The sequence below is a fragment of the Molossus molossus genome, unplaced genomic scaffold (assembly GCF_014108415.1).
Source record: "Molossus molossus isolate mMolMol1 unplaced genomic scaffold, mMolMol1.p scaffold_m16_p_13, whole genome shotgun sequence".
Taxonomy (NCBI): Eukaryota; Metazoa; Chordata; class Mammalia; order Chiroptera; family Molossidae; genus Molossus; species Molossus molossus.
This window is the reverse complement of record NW_023425348.1, coordinates 47,191,969-47,213,150: the sequence shown is the minus strand read 5'-3', so window position 1 is coordinate 47,213,150 and position 21,182 is coordinate 47,191,969. Positions and strand designations below refer to the sequence as shown.

Sequence of the window (21,182 nt, the reverse complement as noted above, 5' to 3'; positions counted from 1 at the left end):
GAGGTAGCAACAAAGGAGAGACTCCTACTTACAATCTGCAGGCAGACCGAGAGAGGGAAAACAGAGGAGTCCCAAGAGGCTGAGTCCCTAGAGCCACATCAGAGTGAAAGGAGAACTCTTATTTAGGGTTAACCTGAAGAGACTGGGACTGGGACTGAGCAGAAAAACTTTATGGACTACTGGTGAGCTATAGGAGCTGGAGTTCAGTGAGGACTAGGCTGAAAGCTACTGGAGCAGGGGTAAGATCAGTTCAGGGCCCTTATCCTCCTCCTCTCTGTCTCCATCCTGCTCTTGTAGAAGAACTGAGTCAGCTTTAGCATTTTAACTAATTTTTAAAAAATGTTTAATCCTCATCCAAGGACATGCTTATTGCTTTTAATAAGTAGAGAGGGAGGGAAACATTGACGTAAGAGAGAAACATTGATTGGTTGCTTTCTGCATGCGCCCTGACCAGAGATTGAACCTGCAAACCAGGTATGTGGCCTGACCAGAAATCGAACCCACAACCTTTTAGTGTACTTGACAATGCTCCAACCAACTGAGCCACACCAGCCAGGCAGCTTTAGCATTTTGACCTTCAGAAAGTGAGAAGAGCTGGTCAGGGGCAAGAACCTGAGATCACCATGGGCGTATGGAGGAATTAATGTTCATTTCTTGTACCCTAGGCAATTTGCTACATGCCTGTATTACCTCATTTCATCCTCACAATCCCCAAAGCACACAGTATTGTCATTCTCATTTTTAAATGAAATGAAATGGCTCTGTTATATGGTCTTATACTTTTGTATGATTACCTGTTTAAGATCTATCTCTCTGGCATCCGGCTTGTACTCTCACAGCTACTGCAGTATGTTGAGCCCCATAGAAACAGTGCCAGGGCAAGTGCAAGCCCAATGGGCACTGGGCAACTCTGTGCTTGCTGAGGAAAAATAATTAAACATGGGCAAAGGAGATCCTAAGACGCAGAAAGACAAAATGTTGTCATATACTTTCTTTGTGCAGACTAGCCTGGAGGAGCACAAGAAGAAGCTCCCAGATGCTTCAGTCAACTTCTCAGAGTTTTCTATTAAGTGCTCAGAAAGATGGAAGACCATGTCTGCTAAAGAGAAAAGAAAATTTGAAGACATGGCAAAGGTGGACAAAGCCTGTTACGAAAGAGAAATGAAGACTTATATCCCTCCTAAAGGGGAAACAAAAATAAGTGTAAGGATCCCAATGCACCCAAGAGGTCTCCTTTGGCCTTTTTCTTGTTTTCTTCTGAGTGTTGCCCAAAAATCAAAGGAGAGCATTCTGGTCTGTCCATTGGTGATGCTGCTAAGAAGCTGGGAGAGATGGGAATCACACTGCTGCAGGTGACAAGCAGCCTGATGAAAAGAAGGGTGCTAAGCTGAAGAAGTATGAAAAAGATATTGCTGCTTACTGAGCTAAAGGAAAGCCTGGTGCAGCAAACAAGGGAGTTGTCAGGCTGAAACGGGCAAAAAAAAAGAAGGAAGAATAGGAAGTTGAAGAATGAGAAGAAAGATGAAGAAAATGATGAGGATGATGAATAAGTAGGTTCTAGTAGGGTTTTTTTTGTTCATAAAGCATTTAATTGCCCCACTTACATACACAACTTGCTCCTTTTGAAGAAATACAAGAGTGTGTAAGATTTCTTTTTAAACTACACTGTCACCCTGGCCAGTTTGGCTCAGCGGTTAGAGCATCGGCCCACGGACCGGAGAGTCCCGGGTTCAGTTCCCGCTAAGAGCACGTACCTCGGTTGCAGTTTGTCCCCAGCCCCAGTTGGGGTTGTGTGGGTGGCAGCCAGTCGGTGTATCTCTCTCACATCAATGTTTTTCTCTCTCTTCCTCCCTCTCTCTCTCCCACTGTATCTGAAGATAAATGCAAAAATATCCTCACAGGGGGTGGTGGGGGAGAGATAAACCACAGAACTTATATGCATGTATGCATGAACAATGGACATGGACAACAAAGCTGGAGACAGGGCGGGAAGGGAGGGGGAGAGGGGAATCAGTGGGGGGGGAGAAACATCTGTAACAAAAATAAACTAATTAATTAATAAAAAAAATAAAATGAAACCTCTTAAAGAGTAAAATAAATGTTCTCAGGTGAGGATAAAAAAAGTAAAAAATAAACAAGCAAAGCCCTGGCCAGTTTGGCTCAGCGGTTAGAGCGTCGACCTGCGGTCCTGAGAGACCCTGGTTCGGTTCCCGCTAAGGGCACGTACCTCGGTTGCAGTTTGTCCCCGGCCCTGGTCGGTTGTGCGGGTGGCAGCCACTCGATGTGTTCCTTTCACATCGATGTTTCTCTCTCTCTGTCTGTTCCTCTCTCTCCCTCCCACTCTACCTGAACAAAAATAAATAAATAAATAAACAAGCAAAAAAAAAAACTGTACCGTGTCATCCAGCCAATGTGGCTCAGTGGTTGAGTGTCGATCTATGCACCAAGAGGTTGCTGGTTTGATTCCCAGTCAGGATACATGCCCAGGTTATGGGCCCGATCCCCAGTGTGGGGCATGCAGGAGGCGGCCAATTAATGTTCTTTCTCATCAATGTTTCTGTTTCTCTCTCTCTCTCACTTCCTTTCTCTCTAAAATCAATAAAGGAAAAAATTTTTAATTAAACTGTACAGTGTCTTTTTTTACATAGTTAACAAACTACCGAATGTGTCTTAGATAGCCCTGTCCTAGTGGTATTTTCTTTCCTTTTTTTTTTTATCCTCTTCCGAGGACATTTTTCTATTTTTTGTTCAGATAGACTGGGAGGGAGAGAGAGGAAGGGAGAGAGAGAGAAACATCGATGTGAAAGGGACACATCAGGTGGCCGCCACCCGCACGACCAACCAGGGCCGGGGACAAACTGCAACCGAGGCACGCGCCCCCAGCGGGAACCAAACCCGGGTCTCTCTGGACCACAGGCCGACGCTCTAACCGCTGAGCCAAACCATCCAGGGCCTGGTGGTATTTTCAATAGCCACTAAACTTGTCTGGTACAGTAAAGGGGCTGTAAACTGGAATGGAAATTTAAAGCAGGTTCTTGGTGCACAGTACAAATTAGTTATATACGGAGATGGTAGTTTTTTCATCTTCCATTGTCTCTGATGCAGCTTATATGAAATAATTGTTGTTCTGCTAACTGAATGCCACTCTGTAATTGCAAACAAACAAACAAAAAAATTGCAGCTATTTTGTTGACATTCTGAATGCTCCTCAGTAAATACAATTTGGTTTTTTATCCTCACCCGAGGACATTTTTGCATTTATCTTTAGATAGAGCGGGAGGGAGAGAGAGAGAAAAACATCGATGTGAAAGAGACACATAAACTGGTTGCCACCCACATGACCCCAACTGGGGCAGGGACAAACTACAACTGAGGCACGTGCCCTTAGTGGGAACCGAACCCGGGACTCTCTGGTCCACAGGCTGACACTCTAACTTCTGAACCAAACTGGCCAGGGCAATACAATTTTTTATTAGAAAAAAAAAAGGTCTATCTTTCTTGCCAGTTATATCGGGAAAGAGACTTGTCTATGTTTTCACCACTGCATCATTGGTGTGACACTATACCTGGCCCAGAAAAGGTTTTCAATAAATGTGTATTCAGAGAATGAATGAGGTCATATGACTCGTCAAAGACCGCAATGTAAGTTGTACAACCAGGATTTGAGTCCTGGACTGTTTGGCTTCAGAACCTGTGATCTCTCTATTCTCAACCCACCAAGTGCTTTCATATGTTGTTTCACTTCTAAATGTCCCAGCTTGGTGTCCTTGTCTCTCAGCCGGTTGTAAGCACAAAGAATTTACCTATTCAGGGAAAGCAAGTGAGAGAGCAGGAAGAAGAAACAGGCCTCCTGGGATTGTGCCCTCTTTCCACCATCTTCAACTCAGTCTCCTCCCTTTTCAAGAAGACTTTGCAGGTAAGATAGTCTTACCTATCTACCTGGCTACCTCTCCTCTGACCTAATTGGTCCTTCCTAATTTGCACCATAAATGTAGCTCCAAGTCACCTGGCCTCTGATGGTTTTATACATATTAGTGCTTTATTAAGGCAACTTTATCCCACAGATGTATACTGAAGGCAAATGTATGCTCAGGCCTTCTTCAGTAGACACAGAGATGAATCAGACACAACCTCAAAGGACTTACAGTCAGTGGAGAAGACAGACATTAGGTACACATGCAATTAACTAGAACACAAAGCAAGATGACCTAAATGGTATGAAAGAACTATGAGCAATATGCTACATGCATAAACCTTAATTACTTAATTATTATTCTAAAGAGTTACCATAGGTCAGAGCTCAAAGGTATCGTCTGGTTCAATCCCTTGTTTTCCAGGGAAGGAGTCTTAGACCCAGTGAAGGATGAGGCCTAACCTAGAGTTTCACTAGCCAGTCTGTCCAAGCCAAGACTAGACTTCAAGTCTTCTGAAGCCCAGCCCAGGGCTTACTTGTCCTTCGGTAGCTTTCTATGCAGTAGTCCCATATCCCACAAGACCATTACATCTTCAAGGCCAAGTCAAGTTCTCCAACCTAAGCAAGTTGAACCAGGGCTAACCATGCCCAGGATCGCAAGCTCAGAAAATACAGTCTGACCCCAGGCTACCAATCCAGCCTTTTGGTCTAGTGCACCTTGCAGGCACCCTACTTTTTTACCACTATGCTCCTAAAATTGATTTTCAAGTATTTTTCACAGAAAACTTTTTCAAAATGAGCTTTTTATCAAGAACACTAGTATATATAGCAGATAAAAGCCACCAACTATGGTTAAAGGGGAGGCCAAAGCTCCACTATTTTCCTGCCTTCAAGTCCTGGAAAGGGAACTCGAGGAACACAGCTCAAAAACCTTTGTTCTGGGACACAATTTTCAATGGTGTCATAGAAGCCGTTTTTCTTTATTTATTTTATATTTTATTCTTTTTTGTTGTTGTTGTTACAGATGTTTCTCCCTTTTTTCGCCATTGACACCCTCCTCCCCATCCTCCCCACCCCGTCCCCGGCTTTGTTGTCCATCCATTGGTTATGCATACATGCATATAAGTTCTGTGGTTTATCTCTTCCCTCCCCCCACCATCCCCTCTTTTGAGGGTTGTCAGTCTGTACCCTACTTCCAATTCTCTGGGTCTACCCTATTCCTCAGACTGTTATGTTCATTATATTCCACAAATAAGTGAGATCATGTGGTATTTGTCTTTTTCTGCTTGGCTTGTTTCACTTAGGATAATACTTTCAAGGTCCCTCCATGTCATCTCAAAAGATAGGAAATCTTTCTTTCTTACAGCTGCATAGTACTCCATTGTGTATATGCATCACAGCTTTTTAAAAAATTTTTATTTTTTTATCCTCACCCGAGGACATTATTTCCATTTTTTATTCAGATAGAGCGGGAGGGAGAGAGAGAGGAGAGAGAGAGAAACATCAACGTGAAAGGGACACATCGAGTGGCCGCCACCCGCACGACCCAACCAGGGCCGGGGATAAACTGCAACCGAAGTACATGTCCTTAGCGGGAACCGAACCCAGGTCTCTCTGGACCGCAGGCTGATGCTCTAACCGCTGAGCCAAACTTGCCAGGGCGCACCACAGCTTTTTTATCCATTCGTCTACTGATGGCTACTTGGGCTGTTTCCAGATCTTAGCTATTGTAAATAGTGCTGCTATGAACATGGGGGTACATATATTCTTTCTGATTGGTGTTTCAGGCTTCTTAGGGTATATTCGTAGAAGTGGGATCACTGGGTCAAATGGCAATTAAATTTTTAATTTTTTGAGGTAACACCATAGTGTTTTCCATAGTGGCTGCACCAGTCTGCATTCCCACCAGCAATGTACTAGAGTCCCCTTTTCTCCACACCCTCGCCAACACTTGTTGTTTGATAGAAGCTGTTTTAGTATGTGGTCCTCCACTGAACCCTGTCTTTTATGGAAACTCACAGTCTTTTCTTCATCTTCAAATGCCAAGCACCAGCCATGTGCTCCCAGTAGGGTTTGTAGGAGAATCAGATATTTCCCTTTGTGTTTCCACCTTTCCATTCCTCCAGAGGATTTGTCCCAAGTGCTCTGGGGAGGGAGAAGAGAGGCCCAAACTCTGCCTGGGGAGCCAAGGAAAGTTTCCCGCAGAAGCAACATAGAGAATGAATACATCTACTCAGTCATTTACCAACTTGAATCTGACAGAGGCTCTAACTTCACTGTCTCATACCATACTCACTAGCTACATGTACTACTGAGCACTTGAAATGTGTCTAGCCAAAATTCAGATGTACTGTAAGTGTAAAACACACACCAGATTTCAAAGACTTAGTACAAAAAGAATAATGTAAAATATCCTATTCATTTAAAAAAAATTTTGGGGGGGGTTTTTTTTTAGAGAGAAAGGAAGGGAGAAAGATAGAAACGTGGATGTGAGAGAGAAACATCGCTGACCAGGAATCCAACAGGGACCTATCAGTCCATGGGACAATGCTCAATCCACTGGCGTTTCTAGAAAAATTTTAATTACATTTGTGGCTCACATTATATTTCCAATGGACAGCACTAGGAAAGACTATCAAGTGCAGGGCAGAGGTGGTGGTGTGGGTGTGGGTGTGTGCGCGCCAGCACATTGTGGGAAAGGTAAGGATGGCAGCCAGGCAGGCTATAGTCCATTAGGGCCAGGTTGTGAAAGATTGAGTCTATTTCCCTTAGCAGTGAAGACAGGAAAGAAGTCAGGCAAAAGGAATAGAATTAGAAAAGACCCCACAATGTGGGCAGGCACATTGTATTTAGGGAACTCATTCTTATTTCCCTTAAGCATCGACAGAAGGCCTCTTACATGCATTATCATGTTATTTTCACAACTACAGGATGAAGAAGAGGTCATTCCAAAAACAGAATTGAGGCTCAGAAAGATTAAGCTGTTTATTCTCGAAGTTGTTCTTTCTCTTTATCCGGAAAGCCTCTTGGAGACAGTGAGCCTGTCTTAAGCGCCTCTCAGTTTTCCTGCACAACACCTAACACGCCTAGCTCCTGCACGTGGTAGGCACTCAGAAAGTTTGTTAAACCAAGGACGTCCATTCTCAAGTCAGAGCTCCCAGCGCAACGCCTAGGAGCAGAAGCACCAGAGGGCGTCCGCGAGTCCGCCCACCCGCCCATCAGGGCCCGGGCGGGGATCTCAGGCCTGGGTGCGGCCCTTCAGCCCCGAGCATTTGCACGCCTCGGCACGAAGAGGGGGCCAGGGGAGCCCCACGTCCTCAGTCCGCCCCGCCTCCTCCCCAGAGCCTAGGCGCGCCGAATGGCCGGGTGCGGAACGACGACGTGACATCCTGTTTTGGGGGCCCGCGGCTCCGCCTGCGCCTCTGCTGATCTTGTCTTTCCCCGGGTGCTGACGCCAGCTCCCCTTCCCCCACCCCGGTCTCCGCACCCTCCCCAGGGGTCTGGGGCCTTCCCACAGCTGAATCACCACCACTCCGCAATCCCTCAGGGCTCAGGGCAGGGGTGGGGAATGCCCCAATTTGACCCATTCTGGCCCGAGACTTGGCCATCGCTCGATCCCTGGGCTTGACTAAAGGAACCAGGCCTAGGGGCGCCTGTTCCCAGCATCTTCCCGCGGGGGTTAGTGGGGGCGAAATACCAGAAGGGGGACAAAAAGCCAGAGCCCAGGCTAGGACCTCTACCGGGGTGGAGTGGCTAGGAGGAGAGGGGGGGCTGACCTTGGGAAGCCTGACCTTAAGGTACTCAATAGGCAGAGGCCTGGGCTGAGGGGGAGCCCAGGACCCGGCCGGGGGAGTCGCCGGTGGAGGGGAGACTGCGGGAGGGGGGAACCAGCCTGCGGACTTCCTGGTGCGGCTGGGCCCCGCCCCGCCCCGCCCCCGCGCCCCGCCCCGCTCCGGCCTCCCGCCCCGCCCCCCACACTTCCTCCGGCCTCCGGCTCTCACTTCCTTCTCGAGCCGCCAGCCGCTGCCGCCGCCCCCAGCTCCCCCGCGGCGGGGAGGGCACCAGGTGAGTCCCGCCACGGGCGGGCAGGCTGGGGGTCCGGGGGTGGGCAGCCCTGCCGGCCCGGGACTGGGCACGGGCGCTGGCCCAGGAAGCTTGCTTGAGGGAGGCCGCGGGCCGGAGGTTCTGGGATCGCTGCAAGTTGGGCGGGCGCGGCCGGCCGGGCGGGGCGGGACCCGGCCACTGCGAGCCGGCAGCAGCTCCGAGAGGGTGGGCTCCTGTACGCTGGAGGCTGTACCGGCTCCCAGGAGCTGCAAGGGACCCCTGAGATCAGATCTAGCGCTCCGAGAGAAAACTTTCTGAAGTGGAAGAGCTTAGACCTGGGATGTGGGACGCAGACGTGGGGTGCCCTCAGAAGTTGGAGTGGGTGTTCCGAAGTGTGTGAGGGGAGGGTGCCCCCTAGGCTGGAGATGGCGCTCCCACTGCCCCTGCAGTTGTGACATTTGTGAGGTTGGGGGGGGCGGTGTCTGGCCTCTGAAGCCCTACACTGCAGAGAAAGAGCTCCCTCCCTGCCTGGAAGATCGCTGCCAACCCGGACCCCGCTTTCAGGCTGCAGCCAAGGGTCTCCTGCACTCAAGGCATGGGAGAAAGGGGGGAGTCCCGCTGACGACAGCCCTTCTCTCCGTATGTTTGTTTTTTCTGAGGCCAAACCTCTTCATCCCTGGAAGCAAGCAGCAGGTATTTAATGAGCAAACATCTGCTGTGCCTGGCTGACGGGTGCCTCACCGACAGGTGTCTGGTGGACAGGTGCCTGGCCTTGCTCTCCTGTGGGCAAACTGAGGAAGGAAAGGGCCTAGTCTTGTCCTGTGACTAGAGGTGGAGGGACTCTCATTCAGAGGTACTGATAGTCCCTGACAAGGTGGCATCACTGAGAGCAGCACTATTTTCAGAAGATAGAATAATAGGGCTTCTGGGAGGAAGCAGGGGCTCTGGCCTTCGCAAATGCTTGGGAACCATCTCCTAGTCTTCCCCCACCCACAGCCACCTTTCATTATTAGTCCCCGAATTCTGTACATTCTCACTCTATCTTCCTCCATTCCATCTTGAGACTCTACCCACAAAGCCTTCATTACCCTCTTCTTGAATCTCCTTCAGTTTCTTTCCCCGCAAACACACATGCCAAGGCCCTGGCCTCTCACTTATCCTGCCCTTCTGTCCATGTCTGTCCCCTGCAGCCTATCCCGTTCCCTTCTTTGGCCAGCTTCTGGCTCCTGCAGACATATCCTTACTCTTGCTTCTTCCATCTTCCTTCATTCTTCTTAGTCCCTCTATCTGTGTCTTTTCTTTCAGCCACTATATCCAGCTTTGGGGTCGGGTCTTTGGTGAGTTTGAGAGCCTTTTCAAACCTCCCCAGCTCGCAACCTCCTAGTGATAGAGATGATTAAAGGGCTGGAAAAACTCTCTGTGTGTATATGTGTGTGCAAGTGCCTGTGTGTCTACATTTTTATCTCTTGGAGACAAAATAACTGCCCTCAGCCTTGAGAGGACCCAGAGCAGGGGAAGCCAGCAGGATGAAGAGAACCTGCAGTGGGTGAGGTTGTGGTTAGGCAGGAGGAAGCACTCTGTAGCAGTCAGGGTAGAGTGACACAGGAATAAGACTGGTGAGAGAGGTCGTGGGAAATCAAAATCACCCAGACCCTTGGGTGCTTGATCATGAGGCCAAGCCTAGAGGCTGAAGGATAGCCCGAAGGTCCCTTACTCCAATACTTACTGGTTCCAACAATAGTGTTGGGTAGAATGAGACCAGGTCAGCTATGCGTGACAGAAGGAAAGGGAAGGGACAAAGGCAGGATTCTGGAGGGAGGAATATAGCTGGTATAACTTCAGTCAGTATTTTAGTACCAGTTCAGGAAAAGAAGAGGGGTGTGAGGCAAAGGTATCTACCCTTTCTTCCCCGCTGTCTTCCGGGTCCTGCCCAGGCTGGGTACCCACGTGCCCTGGGCTGCATTAGGGCCTTGGTGACAGGAAGCCCTCTGCAGTCTGCTGACCCCTCTCCTCTGACTTTAGGCATTTTTAGTATTCCCCCTTTAACTCCAGGTAGAACCCTACTCCCTTTCTTTTTTCTGAGTCTAACTGTAGTCCAGATTGGTTTTGTAAGCTCGTGTTGTCTTCATTCTAGAGCTCCTTCCTTAAGCCTTTGGATGCATGTTGTGAGATCTTGCTTCTCTCTGCCTCCTTCAGTTCACTTATTTATTTCTCTCCTCTAGAAAAAAGTGAAATGGGGAGCTAGTGCTACACTTTTGGGATTCCCAAGCACCGCTAGAGTTAAAGGCTGTTCCCATTCTATTCTCTTCCATTCTTACAGTTGCCTCTCTCCCATGAATTGTCCCTTCTACCTACTAGATTCTCCTACTCTCATTTCTGGGAGGATACGAGGTTTGGCCTCAGGAGGAAATCTCAGGGACATACATAAAATCCCTTCTTGGGGAAAGATGTGCATGCATGGCAATTCCCCAGCATCATGGCTCAGTAAAAAAAACACCCAGGAGTCCTGACTCCCAGCCTGCCAACCCAGTACTTATTTTACGATCTTGCATAACTAAACCCCACAGGTCTCTGAGGGTGAAGATAGGGTGAATGAGATAGGGATTCTCCAGGCAAGGTCTGGTCCCATTGAAGGTTTGAGCTAATTGCAAGAAAGTCATTGTTGGAAAAAATATGACCAGGGTTGTAGGGATCTAAATGTGTTGTAGGGATCTAAAAAGTGGTGGGGATGTGCCTGCAACCTAGGAGGCTGCCCATTGAGGTCTTGACTAAAGAAATATGGTCAAGGTCCTGAAATGAAAAGTAGTTGCTGATGTGAGATTGTCACAAATCCCGGTTTGGAATCCAGGATCTGGAGAGTTGTTTCTGGCAGGATGTTAGGGCACATGAGGTGGCTGATGTGAGCTCGTAGTGCGTCATGAGCAGGAAGAATGAGAGGTTGTGGCTGTAGTAATACTGTTGAAAATATTAGAGTGGGGTAGATGGGCATTTGGGAAGAAGATGGGAGCCAGGACCCAGAAGATCCCTGAAGATCCCTCCCTCCATACACAGTGTAGACCCATTAGTGGTAAGGCTTGTAGGGGTCTGTGAGGAGGGAAACCAAAGACAAAGCCTGAGCCACCTCCCCAGAACAGATTGGTTTTCCGGTCCAGAATCCAGCTTCCTCTTTTGTCCTCATGTCATGGGGGGAAGGGCATCTCCCCAGGAGCTAGAGGCTAAAGGAGGAGTTCCTCAGCTAGGGCAGGGCCAGAATGGCTGTCTATCTAGTAATGTCAGTTCTAAATCATGTATACCCCAGTATGGACTAGGCATGAAAGCCTGAGAACTAACTTAGAAGCAGAAAGTTCTCAGATGTCAACCATGGGGTAAACCATGGTAGGATCATCCTGAATAAGGTCAGAGAGTTGGTGGGCTCATTCCCAGACCAGAGTAACAATCCTCACCTTCTCTCCTTTGTGGAAGTGACATCAGGCTTGAGGTTAGGAGACCCAGGTACTTGTCCTGGATTTGCTCCCAACTCTCTTTATAACGGTGGTCAATGTTGTGTCTCATGACTCTGCTTCAGCATGTCGGAGTTGCCTATCAGTACCTTAATAGAGCATAGAGAATACTGATAGCTCTGCCTCTCCTTCAACCAAGAGGCTTCTCATAGCAGTGACTTCCACTGTGGGCCCTCCTGTCTTATTACCAGCCTTGATCTGACAGGCCCGAGTGATCTCTAAATATCTGTCCGGGGACAGGAACTGTGGTCCCTGTCCCCAAAGCCCAAGGATTGTTATAGGTTGAGAGACGAGAAGAAGGCAAAGACTGTGGGGATTTTGCCAGGGGACAGCAAGATAAGGGAGTAGGTACCCTGTACCCTGCTCTAGGTCTGCCCCACTGACAGTGGAAAATAGTTGCTGGAGTTTCCTCCCTGATGTTTTTTTCCCTTGTGGAAACCCCCTCAGGCCTGGGGCGGGGCTGAAGGGACAGAGTGGCCCTGGGTCTCTCTGTGGGTATTTTCAGGTGGGGGAGGCAGGATTGGGAGGATGGTGCTTCTGTACAGCCTTGTGTGAAATGAGCAAAGGCAAAGGAAGTGCCACTTCACAGGCCTTTCATGGGGCCCCGGGACTACTGAGCTGCTAGGGGGAAGGGAGGAGGAAGCAAGTGTTCAGCCTTCCTCTGTGCTGCTTGGTGGGGGAGGGGGCTGCCTCCTCAGCTACCCCAGGCAGAGCTACTCTTACCCTGGGACTCACCCGTTATGGAGTACCCCAGGTGCTAGGGATAGTGAGAGAAGGAAGGGAACTGGGACTTAGTGAAAAGGTCCCATCCCCCCACAGCTTTCCCAGCCACAACTGTCTTGTTTCCTCCTCCTCTGCAGTCCCTGGTGGGTAGAGTCAACTCTCTCTGGCCCTAACCCTACCTGCTGCAGTGCAGGAACCTCTGCAGGGGCTGAAGGCTGAGAATAGCAAGAGGTGGAGAGTTCTTCAGTATGGGTGGGTTTTTTTGTTTTTTAAGGCTGGGAACTAGGCTCTCTTGGGTTCTGTCTCTCCTGATGGGGAGAAGGGGAAGAGAGAAACTCAGCCCTTGGCCTGGTCCCAGCCCCACAATGATCTCATGTCTCCCCCAGCTTCCTCCTCCCCGCCCAGCTGCAGCCAGCTGCAGCCCTTTTGAGCCTCTTCATATCACCTCTCCTCCATCCTTCCAAACAAACAAACAATCAGACTCACAGAGCTTCTGAAGCCATTTCCAACACTGACCCTGACCTTGCCTCACCCTTGACCACGGGTCTTCAGATATTCCTAATCCTTAGCCTTATCAGGACCACTTTTCCTACTCATCTTCCTCATCACCTGTGGCCTAGCTGTGCCTGCTTTGCCCCTCTTACCCTTCCAATAGAAGACAGGGCAATCTAGCCTATTTGTGTTCGTTATCCTAATTTGTGCTCCTTGGTGAGAGGAGGAAGTTGACTGCCCATGTCTTGTGTCTCCTGGGCAGAGAGGCTCTTCCTTGTTCCCAGAATCAAAGTTTGAATTGATGGAATAGGAGATGTGTCAGTCTGTAGCTTTTGCTTCTAGAAGTAAGCAGAAGGACAGTATTCCCTCCTAATGAGGCATCCAGTTAGTTCAGCGCAATGAACAGTACAGACAGTGCTGGGGAAGGTGGGACAGGAGAGGGAGTTGCTGTGCCACCCTGGAGAATATGGGAACAGATCTGGGCTCTGAAAGCCTGGGAGGATGGCAAGCGGGGCGAGCAGAATTCCAGGAGGAAGAACTCCCATGTGCAAAGACATGAAGTACGAGTTCAGTTATTTACTGTGTCCAGCCTAAGGAGACAGATCCCCCAGGACCTTGCTCTTTAGGTCCTCCCTGTCTAGATAAGATTCAGAACAGCCTCCATGTGATGCAAGATACAATGTGCCTGTGAGAGAAACAGGGACCAGACCTTGGGTGGGATAAGCCACTTGTGACTTGGATGATTTGCCAAAACTTTCCTGGAGGAGATGGCAATGGTGCTTGGCCCTGGAGGACCAAGAGGTGGGTCCCTTGAGAAAATTGGAGACTTCTGAGCTGCTCATTGGGGGTTGGAGGATGGAAGAGGGTAAGAAATGCTGGATTTCCATGGGGACAGGGAATGTTGCTTGCTGTTTAATGTGTTTTGGGGAAGAGAATGTGGAGACTGCTTGTGAAGGATCAGGGTGGTGTGGCCAGGGCTCAGGATCAGAATGCCCAGAGATAGATTAGATAATTAGAATGAGGTTCAGGGAGGGCTGCAGAGGGAGAGCCTCAGGCCAGGGAGGCAGGTTAAAAGGCTACAGTAATTTGGTTCCCATTGCCTTCACACTCCCCCCATCTCTCAAGGCCCATTCCTCCCCTCCCCCACTCCCAATTGGGACACTTCCCCTGCTGTAACGGCCACAGAGATCTGGCAATCAGGCAGTCCTCTGCTTCCTTTCCCTCCCCACTTCTGGGCCTGCCTGAGGCACACCCCAAGACCAGGTCCCACTGGGTACAAGCTGGGCTCTAGGGACCACACTCAGAGTTATCCCTCCATGGGCTGGGCTCCCCTAGAATGAGCTCCCTGCTGGAGCCAGGTCAAGCTAGTACTGGGAAAAGAGATGTCTGCCTATACCAGTCAAAGCTTTTGGCTGCCATTGCTGTCCAAAAAGGTTCAGCATTGCAGTGTTGGCCATGGGAATATTAGTTCAAATCTGGGCTTCTGAAGCAACTGTCCAGAGCTCAGTAATGAGGCAGAAGCAAGATGGATCAGAAGGCAGTGGTTGCGCATTCCTGTGGATTCAACCCTTTGCTCAGCTTTCTGTTGGAGAGTTGAAGGGAGCTCAAGTTCCAGTATTGGGGGGCATCCACAAGGTAGGAAACTTATGTATGACTATTGGGGAAGGAGAATCACACAGAGCCAAAGAAGGGTTAAAAAGGGTGACCATGCTATGGAAGTTCAAAGAAAGGAGAAGTCAGTAGCCTCATGGGACTCTGAGGTTAAGCTAGGACTTGAGGAGTCAGGAAGATTTGAGAGGCAAGAGGGAATGGCAGCAAACGGAAGATAAGAGTAAAATGTTCAGAGGCAACAAACATCCTGGCTTTACAGAGGACAGTGAAGACCCCTCTGGAGCAGGGAGCTGGAACACATATATTGTACATTAATGCACTCAATTTGTTTTTTTTTAATCCTCTCCTGAGGACATTTTTCCATTTTTTGTTCAGATAGAGTGGGAGAGAGAGAGAAACATCGATGTGAAAGGGACACATCAAGTGGCTGCCACCTGCACAACCCAACCAGGGCCAGGGACAAACTGCCCTTAGCGGGAAACAAACCCGGGTCTCTCTGGACCATAGGCCGACGCTCTAACTGCTGAGCCAAACTGGCCAGGGCTGCACTTAATTCTTATAACACCTTATGAGGTTGGTTTTATTACTTAGCTCATAAGAGGCAGAACTAGGATTCAAACCCAGGTCTAGCTGACTCCAAAACCCCTACCAGAGTATGAAGAACTCTGAACGCCAGGATGAGGGACTAGGCATGATCTGAATTAAGCTGGGAATAAAAAGTCAGAGCAGGTCATTGTAATTTGTCTAATACTATACAGATCTGCAACCATTAATTTACTTATTAAACAAAAGTTTTCTTTAAAAAAAAAAAGTCGCCCTGGCCGGTTTGGCTCAGCGGTTAGAGCGTCGGCCTGCGGTCCGGAGAGACCCAGGTTCGGTTCCCGCTAAGGGCACGTACTTCGGTTGCAGTTTGTCCCCGGTCCTGGTTGGTCGTGCGGGTGGCAGCCACTCGATGTGTCCCTTCACGTCGATGTTTCTCTCTCTCTCTCCCTTCCTCTCTCTCTCCCTCCCACTCTATCTGTACAAAAAAAAAAAAGGAAAATATCCTCGGGTGAGGATAAAAAAAAAAAAAAAAAAAGTCACCTAGTGAATAAGTCACAGTTGACCCCTAGCTTCAACCAGGCCACTCTCCTTGCTTGGCCTCCTGCAGCATTGACTGTCCTTCTTCCCATGTGGCACAGGTTAGACCCTACCTTTTAGCATGTTCCCTCCTTAAATGTGGGAACTTATTTAGCCGAGTTCAGACCATAGGATTTCCAAGGAAACCTTTGTCCTGGGGGAGGATAAGGTCTGGGATAAAGTACTGGGCTGATGCTACCAGTCAGACACTTGCACATTCAGTGCTTCCTGTCTCTTGGGATGAAAGGCTTTGCTCAGGTCACATCCTGTGTGCACACTTTCCAGTTCACAAAGTGCATTCATTTCCATGCTCATTATCCTTGCTGCTGCCCTTTGAGGCAGGGAGGGCAAGTATTATCATTCCTATTGTACGGATGAAGAAACTGAGGCTCTGGAAAGGGAAATGACTTACTTGCTTAAAGTCAGGCAGTTGGCTAGTAAGGGATAACGTGGAGGCTGTGTGATGCATTAAAGAAAACACAGGACCTTGGATGGAAAAACAGGTTTGTTTCCTGACTCCCAAGCTAACCAGCTGTGTGACACTGGGTTACTTTAACTCTGAGTTTGTTTCCTCATCTGTAACTAGGAATAGTACCAGTAGGTTGTTATAAGGAGCAAATAATAATACCACGTGATCTATAAAGGGTTATACCTTGTGAGGGCTTTTTTAAAATTTTTATTTATTATCCTCACCTGAGGATTTTTTTTATCCTCACCCAAGGACATTTTTCCACTTTTTTTGTTTTTTTCATTTTTCCACTTTTTGTTCAGATAGAGTGAGAGTGGGGGAGAGAGAGAGAGAGAAACATTGACGTGAAAGGGACACATCAAGTAGCTGCCTCCTGCAGTGACCCAACCAGGGCCAGGGACAAACTACAACTGAGATACGTGCCCCCAGCGGGAACCGAACCTGGGTCTCTCTGGACCGCAGGCCGATGCTCTAACCGCTGAGCAAAACCGGCAAGGGCACCTGAGGACATTTTTGCATCTATCTTCAGAGAGAGTGGGAGGGAGATAGGGAGGAAGAGAGAGAGAGAAACATCGATGTGAGAGAGACACATCAAGTGGTTGCCACCCACACAGCCCCGGTGGGGCCGGGGACAAACTGCAAACGAGGTACATGCCCTTAGTGGGAACTGAACCCGGACTCTCTGGTCCGCGGGCCAACGCCCTAACCACTGAGCCAAACTGGCCAGGGTATTGTGAGGGCTTTTTATCAAAGGGCAGAGTCAGTAGGTGAATCCAAGTGGTCACAGTTAGGAATCCACTTCTCTTTGCCCTGTATCACACTGCCTCTGCTCTGCTTGTTTCTGGACACTACCTCACTCGTGATCCTTTTCCTGTGTCAGTCCTGTTCCCTTGCCAGCCAGGAAGCTGCTGCCCTCTCCCTCCCCACTCCTTTGAGGGCTGATTTACTGATCGCTGGTTGATAACCACCTCCCTAGAGAGCAGCCTGGAGCCACTGCATTTCCAGTCTCTTGGGCCTTGTGACTGCCTTCCAGAGTTCCCTCCTTGCCTTCCTGCCTGGGCCAGCCCAATGCTGGGCCTGTGGGGGAAGAGTTCACAGACATAACTGCCACACCCATGCCCTGCTCTGTGTGGAACTGAAGATTTACAGGCCCAGGAGTTCTCTCAAAATGCTGGGGTCTCCCAGGTAATTCAGGGGACATAGGTACCAGCACCAACTCCTACAACACGCTCTCTCCTTTCCCCAAGAAAAGAGCCAAAAAACCTAGACGAGTGTGTCCTAACTTGCCCCCATGTGCCCAGGCCTTATGGATTTGGTGACTGACTCAGCCCCAGCTCCACCTCCACCCCCACCCTACCCTGTGCTCCTGGGGGCATTTTCTACCCTCTTCATCCTATCCCCTGCTCCCAGGGCTCTTCATGTCTCATTTAATCTACCTGGTGCCCTTGTGACGCATTTTTATCTCCATTTCATGGACTAGGAAACTGAGGCCAGGGAGAGTAAGTGCCTCATGCTTTGTTGCAGTGAGTCAGCAGTAAACAAAGCTAGGGTTAGAACTTAAGTCTCTTGACTTCCAGAGTGAGGTTCTCTCCACTGCCCTACAGGGTCCTTATCTCCTTCCACAACCCATTCCCTGAGCTCTCTATCCTCTCTCCTGAGGTTGAACACACACACTCATTCACACAAATAAGATGGAAATATTTTTATGGGAACCAGAGGAGACCTCATAGAATGAAACTATTTCCCTCCCTGCTGGTCCCAGGGGAAGCTAGGGCCTGGGAGGAAGCTGGCACCAAGCCCTGGGTCCTGTGCAGGTCCCATACCACCAGAGTTCCTTTTCGCTTCCCAATGGGGGAATCTCCCCCATTCACAATTTGATTTTTGAGTCTTTCAACCAGTGTTTGAGAGGTGAGGCTGAGAGTTAAGGGGTTTTCAGATTAGGGTGCAGTACTGCAGTATATAAGGCCAAACGGATAAAATGGGCCAGTGGTGATGGTGCAGAGCAAGGGATACTTGGGTATCTGAGTGTGTCTACAACAGGCTGTCCAACCCTGGCCAGTGTGGTTCAGTTGGTTGGAGGGTCGTCTAGTGCACCAAAAGGTCTTAGGTTCGATTCCCTGTCAGGGCACATATATTGGTTGTGGGTTCAGTCCCCAGCCCGCTTGGGGCACATGCAGGAAGCAACTGATCGATGTTTCTCTTTCACATCAATGTTTCTCTCTCTCCCTCTCTCCATCCCTCTCTCTAAAAATAAATAAATAAAATAAAACAGGCTGTCCCCTCCCAGGATGCAGGGCTCTGGTTGTGAGAGAGAGTCGGGAAAGGAAGTCACGTACTGGCCAGCAAAAGTCCCTCATGGCCAAGAGGAAGTAGCCAATGAGAGGAGAACCTTTTCCACAGTAGTATAAATAATCACAGGGCTTCCGGAAGCTCTGTTCTGTTCCAGAACTCAGAAGAGCAGTTCCTCACCCTGAGGCCCTACGAGCTGCAAAGGGAACAAGGTTAGAGCTGGGACTCCTTCTCTCATACCCCACTAATAATCATAGCAGCCCAATTTATTTGGTACTTCCTATGTACCAAGCCTCAGGCCAAACACTTTCTCCATGTTAGGTAGCTCATTTCATACTCTAAGCAATTATAACACAATTAGGCAAGATTTTGCCCATTTTACAAATGAGAGAATTGAGGCTCAGGAAACGTAATATGTTGCCCAAGATCATACATGACTAGTTGATAGAGTTGTGATTAGAATCCCTGGCCAATTTACCTCCAGCAAGTGTTCTCACTGATAGAGCTTTAATGGCACTGAATTCTCTACCCAAGAGTTTGGAAGCCCCTGCAATTTTTCAAAGGCACATGCCGTGGTCTCAATAAAAGGGACAGAAAAGTAAGGGGAAAATCAAGTTTGTTTTACTGTTGTGTTCATCCCTCTTGGGGCGTGTGGGGGACTTGGAGTATCTGCCTCACCCCACCAAGGATCTTTAGAGAAGATGCTGATGGCTGATGGCAGGGAGCCACACCCTTTGCCTCATTCATCATTACATACCCAGATTCCCAACCAGATCCCAACCTTGGCTCAATCTCCCATAGTCCCCTACACTGAGTTGCCAGTCTGGGTATGTGTGGCCAAATAGGGTTTACTATACTTACAAAAATAATTAGGTTAGCTCTCCCGCCTTTTCCCTTCCCAGGGCACCCTGGATTTCAATAGGGCAGCTATCTAGAGACTTGCTCCTTACTCAGCAAGTTTCTTATTGCACCTTTTGGATTGTACTCAGTAGCCAGGATGTTGGGCTTGGAGTTGAAACATCAGTGCACTGGACAGGGCTGGCCTTGAGTTGGAAGAGGCTCCACCCATGTTTGCATCTCAGAGTGACCTGGGACAGCGCCAGGTGCCAGAACCCCTCTTCTGTCCACTTGGGAGGGGTCCATATCCGATAGAGGCAGGTTGATCTCTACACTTGTACACTGTCCTTTTGTATCTATACTGCCTGGAGGAAAAATGAAAGTAGCTAACACTTAACTGAATGCTTGTTATGACCAGGCACTGTTCTAAATTCTTTAATGTGTCACCTTATATAATCCTCTTAATAACCCAATGAGATAGGTATTTTATTCCCATTTTACACATAAGAAAACTGAGGCCCACTAATCACTAACTAAGAAGTAATTTGTCCAGGGTCACAAACAGCAGAACTAGGATTTAACCTTAGTCAGTCTAGCACCAGAATTTATGTGCTCCCCATATTTACATATTACAGGGCCTGCCTCCTTACACCTGAGCATTTTTTGCGTGCTCTCAGGGCCTCTCTTTCATTGTGTTTCTGTCTCTCTGAGGTCTGCCTTGATGGGACTACAATATAGTGTCAGGTTAAGAGAATGGAAGGTTGTTTCCCTCTGTATGCTACCCACCCCCCTTCTTTCTTCCTAAGAGTGTCTCTATTCTCTGTTCATAGGTTGTTGCATCCAGAGGGGCCCGGAAGGGGAAGGAGGCAGTGCCTCCACTGCAGCAGCTGCAGCCACAATGCAGAGCATAAAGTGTGTTGTGGTGGGTGACGGGGCTGTTGGCAAGACATGCCTGCTCATCTGCTACACAACTAACGCTTTCCCCAAGGAATACATCCCCACGGTGTTCGACAATTACAGTGCCCAGAGCGCAGTTGATGGGCGCACAGTGAACCTGAACCTGTGGGACACGGCGGGCCAGGAGGAGTATGACCGCCTCCGCACACTCTCCTACCCTCAGACCAACGTCTTTGTCATCTGTTTCTCCATTGCCAGCCCACCCTCCTATGAGAATGTGCGGCACAAGTGGCATCCAGAGGTGTGCCACCACTGCCCTGATGTGCCCATCCTCCTGGTGGGCACCAAGAAGGACCTGAGAGCCCAGCCTGACACCCTGCGGCGCCTCAAGGAGCAGGGCCAGGCACCCATCACACCGCAGCAGGGCCAAGCACTGGCCAAGCAGATCCATGCTGTGCGCTACCTCGAGTGCTCGGCCCTGCAGCAGGACGGCGTCAAGGAAGTGTTTGCTGAGGCTGTCCGGGCTGTGCTCAACCCCACACCGATCAAGCGTGGGCGGTCCTGTGTCCTCTTGTGACCCTGGCACTCAGCTTGGAGGCTGCCCCTGCCCACCCCCACCAGTTGTGCCTTGGCGCCTTGTCTGCCCCCAGCTGTGCCTTAAGGACTAATTCTGGCACCCCTTGCCAGGGGACTCCCTGAATGCCTGTTTCTCCTTAAGGAGGCCCACAGGGAAAGGGGCTTTGGGTCCTGACCCAATCTGTTTGGGAATACCAGGTATTCTTGAGAGCTCACCCAGGCCAAGGTTGGACCCCTCCCCAAGAAGCCAACCCAGTGCCCCCTCCCATTTTCCCCTACTGACCAGCTGATCCAGCTTTCCACACAGATGTTGCTGCCTACTGTGGTGCCTCTCAGGTTAGGGGCTCTCAGCCATCCCTAACCTATCCCTTGCTGCTCTTTGAATTGCTTCCCTCCAAGATGCTCTCTCCCTTCCCCAGTGAAGGAGCCACAAAATCCTGAGAAGATGAATGTGCCCTAACTTGCCCCCATGTGCCCAGGCCTTATGCATTGCTGACTGACTCAGCCCCCCCATCCTACCCCCTGGGCTCCTACCCCCATCAGCATCAATAAAACCTCCTGTCTCCAGTGGCCCTGGCTCCTCCCTGTGTGCTGGACATTGGGGGTTGGGCAGGGGACAGGCATGGGCTAGGGCTCCCCAGAGACTGGGAGCCTTTTGTTTCCTGTAAGAAGAGACAGAAGATAATAGGCTTCATTGTGGTCCCCTGCCCCC

The 21,182-nt window shown here is 49.4% G+C and overlaps 1 protein-coding gene and 1 pseudogene across 2 annotated transcripts; both read left to right on the top strand.

The window, feature by feature from the left end:
- Positions 1 to 939: 939 nt before the first annotated feature.
- Positions 940 to 1,550, top strand: LOC118628508 (annotated as a pseudogene).
- A 6,368-nt stretch (positions 1,551 to 7,918) lies between these two features.
- On the top strand, positions 7,919 to 21,040 carry RHOG (ras homolog family member G). 2 transcript variants are annotated; one of them, XM_036258904.1, is made up of 2 exons: positions 7,919 to 7,978; positions 19,828 to 21,040. In XM_036258904.1, the coding sequence occupies exon 2, from the start codon at positions 19,896 to 19,898 to the stop codon at positions 20,469 to 20,471; it is 576 nt and encodes a 191-aa protein (XP_036114797.1). In that variant the 5' UTR covers positions 7,919 to 7,978; positions 19,828 to 19,895; the 3' UTR covers positions 20,472 to 21,040. The 2 variants fall into 2 exon arrangements, with proteins under 2 accessions (XP_036114797.1, XP_036114798.1); XM_036258905.1 differs by lacking the exon at positions 7,919 to 7,978 and adding an exon at positions 18,260 to 18,372.
- Positions 21,041 to 21,182: the final 142 nt, after the last annotated feature.